Consider the following 16,536-nt stretch of genomic DNA (forward strand, 5'->3'; position numbering starts at 1 on the left):
AAAGAGTCCATGTAAATCACTGCCTTGCTAAATCCCCACAGAAACCTGTGCTCTGTCAGCAGTATGGTACTATTGCTCCCTTGTGAAGAATTACCTCAGCAAAACCAACCACACCCTTTCTGACTCTTTATTCTCTCTCTTTTAATAAACTTAAACATCAAATATGTTTCTCATAGTCAGTGTTGTAGCCCCTCTTGTGATAGCATCCAGAAGTTATATTTGGTACCTAGTTAAGCAAGTGGCACATTTGTAAAATATCAGCACTGGTTATTTAAATGATATAAACCATTGATCACAAAAATTTTTAATTTAAAAAAACCCAGTTGATCTGGTTTTCTTGGTATTTTTGGACACTGGAAAAATCCAAAACCAAAAGAATTTGGGTTGGGGCTGATACAGATGACAGCCTCTGCTGACTGAATCAGCCATATAATTCTTGAGCCTTTCTTCATAGAATTGGCTTAAGATTTAGAAACCTCAGGTTATAGCAGGAATAAAATGATCAGTATTGGAACATGAGCAAAGAAAAAAGTCAGTGTGGGTTACTTGAAATTTCTGACTTCGACTGTATCACATGCCTCCTGGAAAGCAGTTTCTCTGAGGTATCATTCCTTTCAGGAGGCCTAGAGGTGCCTCCTGACATATTTGTGGAGAAGGATGCTAGGAAGAAAATCAGGCACACATACACAATAGGGAGAGTGATAACATTCTTGCTCGCAGAGCTGTGTGTGTCCATCATTTGACATTCTGTCTGTCCCAACTCCATTCTCTCTGTTACTCCAAAGCAAGTCAGATATTGTATAAATTAAGAAATAGATACGCCTATTTGAGTGTTATTGACCCAAAGGTATCCTCTCTTCCTTCTTGTAACATTTCAAGAGTGCCACCCTCCCTAGGTGGTACTCTTGGGGCGCCCAGCATTTTTCTCCTCTGTGGTTGGTCATGATTCATGATTTCTTTGTTCTCTTATTGCTCCTCTGGTTCATCCTCAGACCTTGCAGAGCTCATGCAGTCCTTGTTTGAGAGAAATCAGAAATTTTAGGGAAGCAGGTGCCTAGTCATAAATATTCAGATAGGTGTTCCCATTTCTTAAAACAAAATCCAAATAGGAAGTCTTAAATGAAATCAAGGTAAATGCTTTACCAAGAGAAAGGTTCAGCTTTTCAGTTCAAATACCACATATCCATTTTTGTTGTAGTAATTGGCATATGGCCCTGTAAAATGTTAGTCATTAGTACATAAATCTAATTATAAAAATAAATATTGTAATATTTGAATTAGCAAAGTTTTTTTTTTTCCTTAACTTTGCTAATGTTTGTTTTAAAATCCTAGATCTTGCTAAAGAAACATTATCACGCCAGAAAGGTAAACTTATTGCAACTTCCATGAAGAATTTCCGTGCTTGTTTTATATTATGTCATCTTGGTTTTTTTTTTGTTTTTGTTTTTTTTTTTAATACCAGTGGAGAGGATCTTAACCTTGAATATTTTAAATTTGGACAGAGAGAATTCTTCTTTTTAAAAAATGATTCTTAACGTGATGTTACTGGAAGTAATTTTAAAGTCAAACATGACTCTAGATCACAGGTGTAGCCCTTTCATTTGCAATGAATGAGCCAGAGATCATATGGAGATGGGTGAGTTTTCTTGTTAGGGCAGACACCTGAATGGCATGCGGTTGCTCTTTCCATTTTGAGAGCTATGAAGTTGAAGGGCATGAGGGAACAAACATAGTCCAAATGGTACCAGTCTAAAATGGCACCAAACTGGTACATCAGATCCCACTACTGCCTGATGGAAGATAGTCACCTGATAGTCATTTTATCAGAGATGCAAAGTAAACCTGATAAGATCAAGTGAAATTGCCATTTTATTATACACCAGTATATATAAGTATTTTTCAAGTACCTAATAATGTGCTAATCAATACCAGCTGTTAGGAATGCAGAGCTGGGAGAAATACAATTTCTGTCTTAATGGAGAATGTATATATGCAAGATTATTCAAGATTGGAAATAGCCTTTGGGATTGATTAAATAAATTCTGGCAGATCCATATGATGAAATTTAATGTAACCCTAAAAAGAAATGAAGAAATGTCAGCCATTTCAGTGGTGGTGGCAAGTTAGCAAACTCTGGCCAACCTTCCTCAGAGGCAACTAAAAAGCTAAACAAAATAATAAAAACAAAAATCTCAAAGACAGTGAAGAGCAAAACAAACTTAGCAAGAAATTACTAGTCCAAAATCCATGATAAGTTGAGTACCTAGAGAGGTGACCTCAGCACACAAAACCCCATTTGCCCTCAGAATATTTTCTGATCATAAGTAAGCAACTGTGAAATTGGTCTTGGGAGACTCAAAAGAGAAATATGTCAAAACCAAGTTCACCCAAGGTGAGAATGTGGGAAACCAGCCCCCAAATTAAGGAAGAATCCTAATGGATAACACCCATTGGACAAAGATGAACTGCATGTCAGTCAGCTTTTGTTCTTCTTCGTGTTCCAGTCTTGTGTCCCCTCAGGAGTCTGTCTACATATCCTCGGGCCTTTCACTTAGAATAAGATTGTCCTGTATTGGGATCGCTGTCGGGAATCTGGCAAACACCATCAGCTCAGCTCTGAAATTAGTCCTAAATAATAGCCAAATACAATGACCAGCTTACAACCAGAGGTCACCAGGCACACTAACAGTACAGGCTGAGTAAGAACCAACAAAAACAAGAAGCAATGGAAGCAGAACCACAAAATATCAAACAATTATGGTTACCATATTAGGATACGTTTTAAAAAATGAATTTGAAAAGATCCATAGAACTTCTAAGAGGGATCTCTAAGAAGTGATACAACAAATCTAAACAGGGAACCAAATTAGACTGAAAAGTCTAATCATCCAGAATGTAGCATGAAGATAGATAAAACAAAGAGATGCTAAAGTGATAAGGTTCAGAATCCTTTGAATTAGAGACCCAGGAGGAAAAGAGTAAATAGGGGAGAAGCATTGTATGAAGAGATAATAGCAGATAATGTTTAGAATGATAAAGCGTACTGCTTGGGATTCCAAAAGCCCAGGGTATGCCAAGCAGTATAAATAAAAAGAAATACTCACCTGACTATACTGTTGTGATACTGAAAGAAAACAAAGATAGACATGTTAAAAGTGGTCACAGGTGGGTACACACGGGACCTTTTTATTTTTCTTATAACTGCATCTGAATCTATAATTATCTCAAAATGAAAAGTTTAACAATTTTTAAAAAGCATCCAGAGAAAAGACATATCCTAAAAATGAGCCATAGTTAGATTAACAGCTGCCTTCTCCACTGTAACAGTGGAGGCAAGAATATAGTGTACAGTATCTCCAATGTGTTGAAAGAAAATAAGTGCTGCTGATGTAAGGACCATTCTCAGCACAAATGTCTTCCAAGAGTAAAGGTGAAAAAAAATCCATCTAGATGTGAGAAATGGAATTCTGCTTAGCAAGGAAAGAACATAGAGGCAAGCACATTCAATAGGATTTGTTGAGCAGCTACTGTATGCAAGCAGCCAGCTCACATTTCAGTTGGGGTGATAGAAAAATAACTATCTTCATAGGGAAAGTAGCAGCATGTCATCATGGGAGCAACAGATACGCTCTTTCAAGTTCTTTGCAAGATTTGGAAATTAGACTAATGGCCCTTAACCTGCTCTGACATCTGCTGGTGCTATTTTTGACCTAATAACTCTTCTATTGATTTCTTTCTGCATGGGTTTCATTGACGCACAGAGAAAAGAGCACATAGCAAAAGTATAGCACAATGAATATTCCAAACTGAGTACACCTGGGTGACCAGCCCCCTGCATGCCTACTCATGTGCCCTTTGGTCCCTCTGTCACCAAAGGTTAACCACAATCCTAGCACTAATATTATAGGTTTGTTTTGCCTATTTCTGAACTTTACATAAATGGAAATATACACTACATACTCAATATATACTCTTTATCTCCTTTTATTCAATATTATATCCCTGAGATAATTTCACATTGTTATGTATATCAGTGGCTTGGTTTTTTTTTTCATTTTATTGTATGACTATATTACAGTTTATTGGTCCTTTTTGTTTAAGTGGACATCAGAATAATTTCCACTAGTCTAGAAGAACACATTATTATTATATCTTATAAATTGTTATTCTTTTAAGAAAAATGATAGCAGGTGAAATGAAAACATCTCAGACAAACTTAAAAGAGTTTGACATCAATATATATAAGGAAAATGAAATTCTAAAGGATGTATTTTAAGTAGGTGGAAAATTACCTCAGATTCAAGGTCAGAAATGCAAGAAGAAATGAAAAAGTAGTCATTCTAAATGAACATCCACTATGTAAAATAAAAATTAATATTTTGTGAGGGTCTAAATTATAAAAAAAACTAAAATACATGGTAACAAAGGTATCAAAACCAGGAGTGTAGTAAATGGAGTGTTTAAGCATTATACATGCTTTCCATTATCATAGAACATGGCAAAAGTATTGATTAATAATGAACTTTGAGATGTGAAGAATACATGTTACAGGATTCAAGATAAACAGTAAAACAATGGAAATAGACTGTATAACTTTTAAGTTAATAAAGAGAAAAATGGAGTCCTAAAATATATAAACATAAATCAATGTAAAATATCATCAATAATCTAAAGAACAGAATGAAAAGTACAAGCAAGCCTATCAATCTGAAAGTACAAAATAAAGTAGTGATTAAAATCCATATATATCAGCAATTACATTAAGTATAAGTAGACTAAATATTTCAGTTAAAATATAATCTAGAAAAAAAAAGTCAAACTAACACTGCTCACAAGAGAGATAATCTGAAACAAGGATACAAATAATTGGAGTTAAAAGTTTGATGAAAAAATGTCATATAAACACTGACAAAAAGAAAGCTGGGGGACTGGGGAGATAGCTCAGTCAGTAAAGTGCTTGCCTTATAAGCACAAGGCCCTGGGTTCGATCCCCGCATCCCCCCCCCAAAAAAAAAAAAAAGAAAGCTGGGGTAATTTTTTGATATAAGATTTTGATATAAGAGAAAACGAATTTTTAGGTAAAAAGTGTTACTGAAGTAAAGAAGATTAGCAAAGGTTCAGTTCACCAAAGGTATATATAAATGTATATTCTGTGACCCAGGATTCCTGTTCTTAAGTGTGCACAGTGAAGAAATCTCAAAGGTCATTTGCAGCATTGTTCAAAACAGGTTTGTTTCTAATAGTCAAACACTGGGATCAGTGGAAAGGTTTGTTAGTAGAGTAGTGAATTGATGGTTGCATGGTACACAGGAGAATACTACGTAGCAGAGAAAATGAAGTATACCTATGCACAGCAACTTAAATGAATATTGTAGAAGTAATGTTGAACCATAAAAGCAAAAAGAATGTATATGATTCCCATTTAAATCAAATTCAAAAGAGAGGCAAAACTAAAACATGCTTTTTAGGGGTACACACAAATGATATGTATAGAAAAGCAAGGAAGTTATCACTATAAAAATCAGAGTAGGGGTGGCTGGGGATATAGCTCAGTTGGTAGAGTGCTTGCTTCCCAAGCACAAGACCCTGGGTTCAATCCCCAGCACTGCAAAAAGAAAATCAGAGTAGGAGGAAAAGTAGGAGGATCTTTTAGTGAGAAAAGATCCAGTGTCAGTGTGTAGGTGCCTTTTGAGGAGCTTGGTGGTCTGGTGGTCTTTATGTTTGCTTTATCTGTACTAATGTTTTATGACCATCAGATTCTTTTTTTTTTTTTTTTTTTTTTTTTTTTTTTTTGTGGTGCTGGGGATCGAACCCAGGGCCTTGTGCTTACAAGACAAGCACTCTACCAACTGAGCTATCTCCCCAGCCCCCATATTTTTTTTTTTATACACTATGTTCTTTCTATTTTTTTAGAAATTTTTCTTATTTTTTGAGACGAAGTCTCACTGTGTTGCCCAGGCTGGCCTTGAACTCCTGGGCTCAAGTTTATCATCCTGCCTCAGCCTCCTAAGTAGCTAGGAATGTAGTACACACCTCTGCATCTAGCTACTGTTCACTAATTATGTTGCTATGCTTTTATAAAACGTGTTTATTTGGTGGCGAGATTATAGTACATTGTTGCCTTCTTATTATATTCTTATTGTAAATAATCTGTAGTACATATATGAAAAAGTAAAATGAATGTTCTCAAACTAAAAGGCAATAATCAGATATTTCTGAGAAAAAGTACAAAAAAGACTATCACATTAAATATGGGTCTGTCTAAAGAAACATTGTCCTTTCTTTTCTTAAATTCACACAGGTTAACTTTGAGGAATTTAAGGAAGGTTTTGTGGCTGTGCTGTCATCAACTGTTGGTGTTGGCCCCTTGGATGAAGAAGGTAGTTCTCTGGAATCAGGTAAGAGGTTTCCTCATGTCAGCTTTAGTTTTTCTTCATTATTTGTGGTCTGAGTATAACCTAGCAGTTCTGTAAACTAAATTCTAACCCCAGTTTCTGTCACTACCAAACTATATAGACTTGGACAAAACATTTGGATCTTTTCTCCTTTCATTTCCTCGTCTGTAAAATAGTGTCATTTAATGACGTGCTGTGCCTGCAGCAGACGGCTTCATCATATTGAGTGAGTGATGGGTGTGGCAGAGGGAGAGGTCGAGTGTTAGGAGTGCAGTACTGATGGAAGTGTAGCTTTCCTGGAGTCTCAGGGTGGCAGACAGGCCGGCTGTCCACCTGCCCAGTGCACTCTGGCATCTACTCCTATCACAGATTGTTAGTTTTTCATCACTCTGATCAAAATACCTCACAAGAAAAACTTAGAAAAGGAAAGATTTATTTTGACTCATGGTTTCAGAGGTTTCAGTCTGTCAGCTGGCTGCATTGCTTTGAGCCTCAGAGATGAGACAGAACATTAAGGCAGCAAGGGCTTGTGGCAGAGGAGAGCTGCTCAGCTCATGGAAGCCAAGAAGCAGAGAGAAAGAGAGAGAAAAAGGGTCAGTGGACAAGATAGAGTTCCCAAGGAAACAACTCCAGTGACACACTCTAACTGCACTCCACCTGCCTATAGTTTCCACCTCCTTCCAGGAATCCATTGAGATTATAAATCCATAAAGTGCTCAGGGGCATGTGATCTGCAAACTGGAAGCTGATGCACAGTATTCACTGGTAACCACTGCCCCATTGGATGTCTATTGGACCAGTGTAGGGAGGGTGTATGCAATAGTGACTGGCAGTTCCCCTGTGCAACAGGGCACACTGTTCAGACAGGTGCCTGGCTATGAGATAACAGTATTGGGCAGAAGTGAAACTGGCAGGGGACAGAAAGCTTATGCCATATATATTCTGAGCTTTATATATGTTATGTAGATTCTGTTTCACCCTCATAGGAATCCTGTGATATTGTCATACCCACTATGCAGGTGAGAAAACTGAGGCCCTAGGTGGAAAGGAATTTGTCCTTGATCTCACAGTTAATACAGTTAATAAATGGTGCTGAGGAGTCTAGTTTTCCAGACAGTTAGTGAGTAGTGCTGACAGTTAGTAAGTGGTTTAAAGCCAGTTTTCCAGCTTTAAACCCTAGGCCTTTGTGCATGCCTTTCCTGGAACCCTGCTTATTCCATTGGGTGCTGTTGGTTGACTCCCTTCTTAACTCCTTGCTGGATGTAGAGACCTTGGGCACAGTGCACAGAGCCCTGAGGTTGCAGGGAGACCCACCCATACTATTTACGTGACGCTGTCATTGCCTTGTCTCACACCTTTCTAAGATGAGAAGAGGGCCACTGGGCTTTCCTGACTCAAAGGAGTTTGGAACACAATCAGAGATATCAAAGTGCCTTCAGAAAAGTGAGGCATAGCCCTGTGCTTTGTGTTCCCTCATCTGTACCAAACAACACAGGAAGTCCTCTCTGCCTTGTGGTGCTCATTAGCTTAAAACTCTCCTTCTGTGGGATATGTTCCTAGTTCTTCCAAAGAAACAAGCTCATTGAGGACCTGTGCTTTTTCTCACCAAGTTTTCTTTTGGATTAGAATTTCAAAGCTTTCCTTAACAGAATGGTCCTATGCCCTACCTGAAACACTGCTCCTGCTGTCAGTGGGTGGAATTCCTTCCCTATCTATCTTTACACTCATCCACTAGTTAAAAGACTGTGAACTGGTGCTGTGGACTTGTGATCTCATAGGTACGTATGGAGAGTCAGGGGCAATCCTGCCTGTGATCTCCAAGGTTGTTTGGTTCAGTAACCCCCGAGCCAGTCCTTCTCATCATGTTCACCAACCTGCCCATCCCCCATGTGCATCCACATCCCCAGTGCTTTCATGCCCCTTCTCGCCCCTCTGTTTCCTGCTGCTTCAGGGCTCTGTTCTCAGGCCTGCTTGCCTCTTCTGCTCCAGTCAAGATGCCATCCTCTTCCTGATTTCCAGTCTCTTGGCTGCTCCTTCCTGTCACCCCTGCTGTGATCAGAAAAATGTGCTTTGGATAATCTAGTGGTGAGTTTCATGATGTGACTATATGTCTTGCATTTTGAAGAGTACCCCTGCTTCCCCGTCATCTTTCTCCTTTTATTAAAGGCCAATATTGAACATATAAATAAATACAGTACTCTTTTGGACTTTGTTATACTTTCTCTTGCTCTGTATTTCCTATAATAAATACACACATAGCATGCAGCATTTTGGCTGAGGGTGTGCTCTTCACTCTGGGCTGCTGCCGGGTGTGTGGGGCCATGTGCCTCAGGTGCCCTGAGGGTGGAGTAGGACAGAGGACTGGCCCAGAACACACTGGAAAGATGCTAGTCCCAGGTAACTTATGGTGCCCCTCACCCCAGAGTGGGAGAGACCCTGTGATTCTTTGGGGACTGGAGAGCTAGCTGTTCCTGGCATTGTTGCCATTGCCCACTCTCCCATTCTTGTTTCTCTGCTGACAAGCCTCATGGACTCTCTTAAGTATCTTTTCTTGCTGATGGAGAGCAGTTTCTCCATGGGCTTCTCTGATGAGAATGTTGGAGAGCATTTCTTCCTGGGTGGCTCATTAAGCAGAATGAGGGCAGGGTGGGCCTGAGCATAGACACAGGGGCCACTAAGGCAGGAACAGATAAAGGTGGGTTGCACCATCCCCAGGTGTGCAGGTGGGTACTTGAGGCTCAAGATATGACCACTGGCTGTGGGTCAGGGTGTCCTCTGTGGCAGGCCTAGTAGTCCAGGAGGGTTGCGAGCACCGGAGTTTTCTCTTCCTTGGTTGTGTCAGGGATTTCCACTTTCGATACCACCTCAGGGTGCATATCAGCAGAGAGGGAAGAGGACGATCCCTGTCTCCCATCGCCAGTTGCAGCTTGTATGCAGCAGAAGCCAGAATCAGAAGCAATAGCCTTAATTGGTTGCTCATTCACCTTTGGACACTATCAAGATCCCTTCTCCATGATGGTATTCAGCCTGTGAACTTCCGTGAATTTTCTCTCACATTCTCATTTTCTCTGCTGCCTTGGAAGTTTTTCCTGATCTTCAACATGTCCCATGAGCTCTGTCTGGGGAGTTTGCCAGGCCAGGCTTGTTGCTGCCTATTGCCTCAGAGTGGCTATTAATTGTGCCTATAATAACTTGAAGTGTCACCATGTGGTTCTAGCTGTGACACTATCACTTCAGCATGTCCTAAGTGGGATTCAGCATCTTCCTCACTAAACCTTGTCCCCGATTCTCAATTTCTGCCTCTGTCCCTGTTCTTCTGGTTGGCCCAAGACAGGTCTGCCTTGAAGTGTTCCTCAGTTTCCTGGTCAGGCCTTGCCTCATTGGGTTCATCACTTTTTCTCTGGATAACCCCATTCTGGTTGTTTCCTCCTTCTGTACCCAGACTTCTCCTGCTGCCCTCCCAACTCTTTCCTGCCCTACTCACATACACTTTTTTTTAGGATTGTGTAGATGTAATAGAAGTTGGAAGAAGGAAGTGTAGGATTTAAGGGATTCTCACAGATCCTGAAACCAAATTCATGACTGCCTCTGCTCCAGACATTCAGACCTGCTGCAGGGTTGCAGAGAATCTCCTGGCTTTGTCTTGGCCCACATCAACCCATGCCTTTACAGCCCCATTGGATGAATAGCTATGAGAAGTAGTCATCACATCTCCAGAGCATTGTTCTTGAATGATTGGGAGATCTATTTTTCCCTTTGCTTAAAAAACTAGACAAAAGCAAAATATGCTTAAAAAATATAAATAGTATATGGAGTTTAGTGGAGAGTTTTTTCTCCCTGCTCTGGCTTTCTCAGTCTCCCGTCCCCTGGCATTACGAGAGCCACTGTTAACCATTCATGCATTTTTCCAGATGTTTTCCTGTGCATAACAGCACATCTTGATTCACACTCTTGAGTCAAATTTATAATTTTTTGGAGGGTGTCCTGTCACATGAGTGAGCCCAGAACCCACTTCATAGGCCCACCCCTCATATCTCCCATTTTCTTTTCAGCTGCCTCTTGTACTGTCCCACCAAAATATGTGAATGGCTCTAAGTGGTATGGCCGTTGGAGCCAGCCTGAGCTGTGGGACTCTGCCACTGAAACTAAATACATACCAGAGCAGCAAGCCAAGGCCAGTCTGAAGAGCCAGCTACGACGTTCTGCATCTTTGGAAAGTGTGGAGGTGGGTCAGTCCTCCCTTCCCACCCCAGGTCACCCAGTTGGGAAACCAGTGTTTCACTTCATCACTCTCCTTAGCACATGACTGCCAGAGGATGTACAGAGGGCAGCCATATTCCTGCAGCTAAGGTTCACATTGAGAGTAACATTTCCTTCTAATTGTCTTGGGTGTGATTATTTTGGGGGGTAATCCTGGCCACAGAACATTCTTTTTCACACTTGGGCAGTTGAGAGTTTATGCTTAGGTACTTTGTTCCCTCCCCTGTTGCCATCACCACCTTCCCTATCACTGCAAGATGGTGATTTTTATGAAAATGTGCAAAGGGTTAGAAATGGAAAAATTCCTTTGAGGTAGCCTCAAAATTTGGAATATGAATGCACAAAACCTGCCTCACACTTAGAATATATCAAGATCCCTCTTGGGTCTTGGAAGTTTATTCTTACCTTCAACCCACTCTGAGCCTTTTGACCCACGTATCTGGAATTGGTCAAGGAAACCAGCTCCCCTTGGGGGTGGGTCCACAGCTTTTGAGTTAATCATGGATTCATTAGACCCATTTTTTAAGGATTCCAGAAGGTTCTTGGTTCTTGCTCTCTGTGGTGCCAACTTGTGATAGATGGAGCTATGTTGGGAACTTATCTTTAGTAAGAGTTCTGGGACCCAGACTGATTAGTTTATATTGTGAACATTTGTTGAGGCAAAGAAAAAAAAAACACATATACTTAAATATTACATCTCTTCTTTTAGGGGCCTGCTATACCTGGATAACACTAACAAATTCAGGATATTACTTTTATTCTTTTTTTTAAATTTGTGCCTCAGGCACAGAGGGTTGAGTGAATCTACTCCTGGGTTTAGTGTGCTTCATCTTTGTTGGTGCCATTCTGCTTCTTAAGTCATTATTGACCCCCAAACATGAATGCAGAGAAACCTACCTTTGGAATTGTTGGTTGAATTGAATATATTAGAAAAATGAGGTTGACCGTTTTATCACCAGTCAGATTCTGACCCTTGAGAGTTAATGACAGATTTGAAGGGGACTGGTCATTTCAGGTGTTCACTTGAAATCTGTTAGGGTGATGCACAGCACTTATTCAGAAGCAGACTTGAACTCTGATCTGACTCGGTCATTGAAACATGAGCTTTTTACTTACATCATGTGTTTCTCAAAGGCCCTGCCTGCTCTGCTGTCTCAGGTGCAAGCTTGTAAAGGCCACTGAAGTGTCAGGTGCTTGCTGTGCATTGTGCTGTCCCCAGAGACCTTGAGGGATGTAAGGGCTGTTTGATGAACTGATGTGGATGAAAAAGGACGGTATAGAAGGTGATGATGTCACAAGCTCTTTTAGAGATTGTGTCCCATGACTGGAATGTTGACTAGCTCTGTCAAGCCAGCAGTATCACCTGTGCTGTTGTAGGGAGAATATTTCTCTTCTGTTACAATGCGAGAGCTTCATTGTGTTTTCAGTGTGACCTGCTGATGATTGGTTGTGTTGAGGAGCCCTCAGCATGCAGAATGAGGAATGTACCTGTCTTCATGTCCAAGCCCCTCATTTCTGAGAGGGCATTGATCCAGAGCCATGCTACATGTTGCTCACTGGGGACCACACCCTGCAAGTCCTCAACCTAGGACTGCTGGCTTGACATGCAGCCTCCATTGTCTGTCTCCCACTCAAAACATCCTATTCTATTTGTTCCTGGTGCTCCATCCACTGTGTTATCCACTGGTGAACTCACATCTTTCTCTTTACATTTTTCCAGAGTCTCAAGTCAGATGAAGAAGCCGAGAGTGCAAAAGAGACTCAAAATGAATTATTTGAAGCACGAGGTAATGCCATGGCCTCCTCTTTGATGTTCTGGGCCTTTGACCAGGGCTTTGAAAACTCAAAGAGCTGGATCTTTGGATAGAGCACAGCCACAAGAATAACTGCTTGAGAAATGCATGCTCTGGTATTCCTGGTTGTCCTCTTCTCCAAGAGCGGTCAGAATATTGGTATCACAGCCATGAGGGGGTCACTTGGTCCTCAGCTTCCCCTGAGGTCAAATCCAGAGGCAGAAGCCACTGGCCAAAGGAAAAATGTGACTCTACCATGCGTCATGGTCCATGCGTTTCTGATATGATCCCAACTGACAGGTGTGGGTCTGATGCATCAGGCTGGAGGGCCATGCTTGGCCTGGTCATGCCCAAGACTGGCCCTGCTCATCCTTCCTAGTATGCTAAACCTGGACAGAGCTGCTCCTTGATTTGAAGGGGCTGTGTTGGCACCTGCCAAGGTCCTATCTTTGCCCCCAGTAGAGTGTAAGACATGGTCCTGTTCCTTGAGAGCCCTATGTAGCAACAGAGGCCAGCAATACATGAGCAAATCATAGCCTGTTAGCGTCACAATACTGCAGAGCTAGAAAACAGAGAGCTGTGCTCTTTTTGTTGCTGTGATACTGTCTTCAAGACCCAGGGCTGGGAATGGAAGCTGGGTGTGAGTGGGACATGAAATCTGTCCTCACCTTTCTGGGGTGGTACATGTGTTACATGCTCCTGTGGGTACTGAAGCCTTTTGGAAGTCCAGGCAAAAAAGCCTTCATAGTTACTGTCCTCGGAGGGGAATGGAAGCTCTTAGGACAGGGACGTCTTTTTCACTTTTTCTTGTATTTACTTATAATACATTTGATGATATAAGAATTCTAGAGTGCTAACTGGGGAGTCAAGACCAGTGACGATGGCAAACATTGCAAAACATAGATAACAGTGTGGAATTAACCATTGACCTATGTGATGCTGCAGAAGTGAGAAAATGATGATGTAAGTGTGGGATAAGCATGCAGCCATAATGTCAACCCTGAGGAGCTGCCCCAGTGGAGTAAGGCTTTAGGCACCTCTCCTGTCGCACAGCCCAAGCAAGGCCCAGAGGTGACAGTCTGAGTGAACTTGAGAACAAAAGTGAGGTTTATGCCAGGCATTTGGGTTGTAGAACTCAAACTTCTTGTAACACTGTTGTACAGCTTCTCTGAGAAATGAACTGACTGGAGTGCCCAGGGAAGTTTGGAGAATGTGACAAGATAGAATGGGCTCCCTGATATGTCCAGGGCCTCAGCTGAGACACACAGAGACTGAGTCTGAAATTGTGTGAAGGGTCACTCACATGTCTGGGTTTAGGGCCTTGGGTGAAAAATTGCCTCAGAGTGGCTGGACTTCCTCACAGCATGGTGTCTCAGGGCCTCTAGCGCACGTGATCCCATAAGAAAACTGGGATTGCCTCCTAGCATACTGTTCAAAAGCCATATAAGCATCCCTTCCGCCATCTTGGTTGGAACTGTCACAAGACTCCTTGTTTGATTGGAGGAGAGGGGGCTGCATATTTCACGTTCTGATGGCAGGAGTGTCAAAAAATTTTGAAACCATGCTTTTAAACTGCTATTGGGGAAGTTTGAAAGGAAGAGGGCAGGCATTTCCAAAGAGTGAGGGAACTAGAATGAAGGATGTTATGTGCTTCAATAAACAGAAAAACTGGAGGTGTTGATAGACATTTAAGGAACAGACTGAGGTCCTTAAAACCAGACATCTGTGCTGCATGAGGGAAAGCAGGAAATTGTCACTGTCTTTGAAGAGGACAGTGATGGGAGGAACTAATGCTTTGGGGTGCAGGGTCACAGTGATAGGGGGAAAGAGTCTGGAGCTGGCTGACCATAAATGGAGCTCTCTTCAGACTGTGGGAGACCTCCAGCTCCCCCAGTTGATTAATTAACTGGCAGGTGCCTGTAGGGCATGTGCATGGAGCTGGCAGAGGTGCAAGGCCATCTCAGGAAGCTAGGACCACTGGCTGTGCTTTATTCCATCTGTGAGCTCTGGGTAGAATCTGTAGCTGTCAGTGTCCTGCGCCAAAAAAAGGCCTCACCCTTGGGCAGAGTCCCCTGCAATTTCCATCAGACTGGGCTGTAGGCCCTTTCCTGTGTTTTCCTCAACAGTATCATTTCCCCCACGGTATCATTCATGAGCGCACAGGCCTAACATTCCTTGGGGGACAGTGACCTTCATATTTCTAGTTGGGTTATGAAAGTAATTAATGTCAACAAAACTCATCTCCCTGAAAGATCCAGACCTCTGAAACAGAACTTTCATTGCTTCAAGTCTGCTTTCAGTAGAAGTGATCCTTCTTCCTGCATTGGGCTGGGCAATGTAGATGAGGTGTAGAGGGGCACATCTGTCTTGACACATAGTTAATAGATACATCCTCATGGATGCCCCAGTGTCTGTTCTTCATAAGTTGTTTCCTCTGGCTAAGTTTTAAACACATCAGGAAGCCAATCAGATGAAGAGGAAAGGTTACTTATACTGGACAGCTATCACCCACACCCACTGTTGAAGACACCTGTACCTCCTGAGTAAGGTGCATGACTTACATGGCACTACCCCAAAGGATTTGTGCAAAAAAATAAAACAACAAAAAGCTGAGTCTGATTCCAAACTAGCCTTTGATGCTAATTTCAGGTTCATGAGAAATGTTGGGGATAGAGAAATAAGTTAAATGATACTACAGAGATGCCAACAAATAATCCCATGATGGAACAATAGCTCTCAATCTCCTAAGGGGCAATAGCTCTCATCTCCTAAGGCTCATAATTGAAAGAAATAAAAGCAAGTGTCAGCAGCCAAGGAGTTTGGATACTGATGCATTTGAATCAACTGTACAGAGATATTTATGAGACAGGAAATTACTGTTGATTTTTTAGGCATAATAGTGGCATTGTGATGAATGTAAGGAAATGTACACATTTTCTAGAAATTTATTCTAAATATGTGGAGGTGAAATCGTATGAAATAGGGGGTTTCCAATACTTTTAGTAATAAGAAAATGGAGGAGAGATGAAACCAGTATGGCAGAGTCTTCTCATTGCTGAGCCTGAGGGACAGGTACTTCAAAGGAAGGGTCTCTCATAGTTACTCTTGCATGTATTTCCAGAGAGCACATCAGATCTCTCTTAGCACATTTCAGTGGTCAATATGTGATTATTAACTGTGGTCACTATATTATACATTAGGTTTCCAGTACTTAATCATCTTATAACTAAAGCTTTGTATTCTTTAGCCATCGTCTCCTTTTTTCCTCTGGCCCAACCCAGCCCCTGATAACCTCCATTCTACTCTCCGTTACCAAAAGTTCCATGTATATTTAGATTCCACATATAAGTGGGATCATGCAGATTTGTCCTTCTGTGCGTGGCTTATTTTACTTAACATGATGTCCTCTAGATCCATCCATGATGTCACAGATGGCAGAATTTCCTTCTTCCTCCCTACCCCCTCCTTATTGTTTTTTTTTTTTTTTTTTTTTTTTTCAGTACTGGAGATTGAACCCAGGGCCTTGTGCTTGCAAGGCAAGCACTCTACCAACTGAGCTATCTGCCCAGCCCCCCATCTTATTTTTTTTTTCACCATTTAAAAAGTAAATTTTTAATCCATTACTGTAACTTGAAAAATTCATACTTATAAAATTTAGTAAAATTTTCCAAAAGTGAAACTATTGTAATAATTTGTGAAAAATTAGAACTGTAATTTTGAAAAACTGCATGGGTTTTTAAAAACTAAGTTCTATCAAAGTATTATGAAAGTAACAAAAATTTCAAAGTTACCCTACAAAGTTCTTTCTTCTTCTAGTAGAAACAATTTACTCAAAACAAAAAGAACATCTAATATTTTTACACTTTCAAGTGACTTAAAATCAGATTGCCTAAAATGATATAAATAAAAAAACTAACAATTAAATTACTAAGCACATAATAAATGCATTCATGGTGGCAAGCATATAAAGGGACCCCCTTTCAGAGGTAGTTTTTTACATTCTTGGGTCTTGGGACGTATTTTAAGTTCTTAAAATTATTAAGGACCCCAAATATTTTTACTTATATAGATAACTGCAGATGTATGCC

At 41.0% G+C, this 16,536-nt stretch overlaps 1 protein-coding gene across 1 annotated transcript in view; it reads left to right on the top strand.

Annotated features, from left to right (window-relative positions):
- Window positions 1–16,536, top strand: part of LOC306650833 (ninein-like protein) — a 136,084-nt gene that overhangs the window by 65,755 nt on the left and 53,793 nt on the right. Inside the window, 3 exon segments of the mRNA XM_079123159.1 lie at window positions 6,302–6,398; window positions 10,448–10,620; window positions 12,376–12,442. Coding sequence (XP_078979285.1) covers window positions 6,302–6,398; window positions 10,448–10,620; window positions 12,376–12,442 — 337 coding nt within the window.

The sequence above is a fragment of the Sciurus vulgaris genome, assembly GCF_902686455.1.
Source record: "Sciurus vulgaris genome assembly, chromosome: 2".
NCBI classification, from domain to species: Eukaryota; Metazoa; Chordata; class Mammalia; order Rodentia; family Sciuridae; genus Sciurus; species Sciurus vulgaris.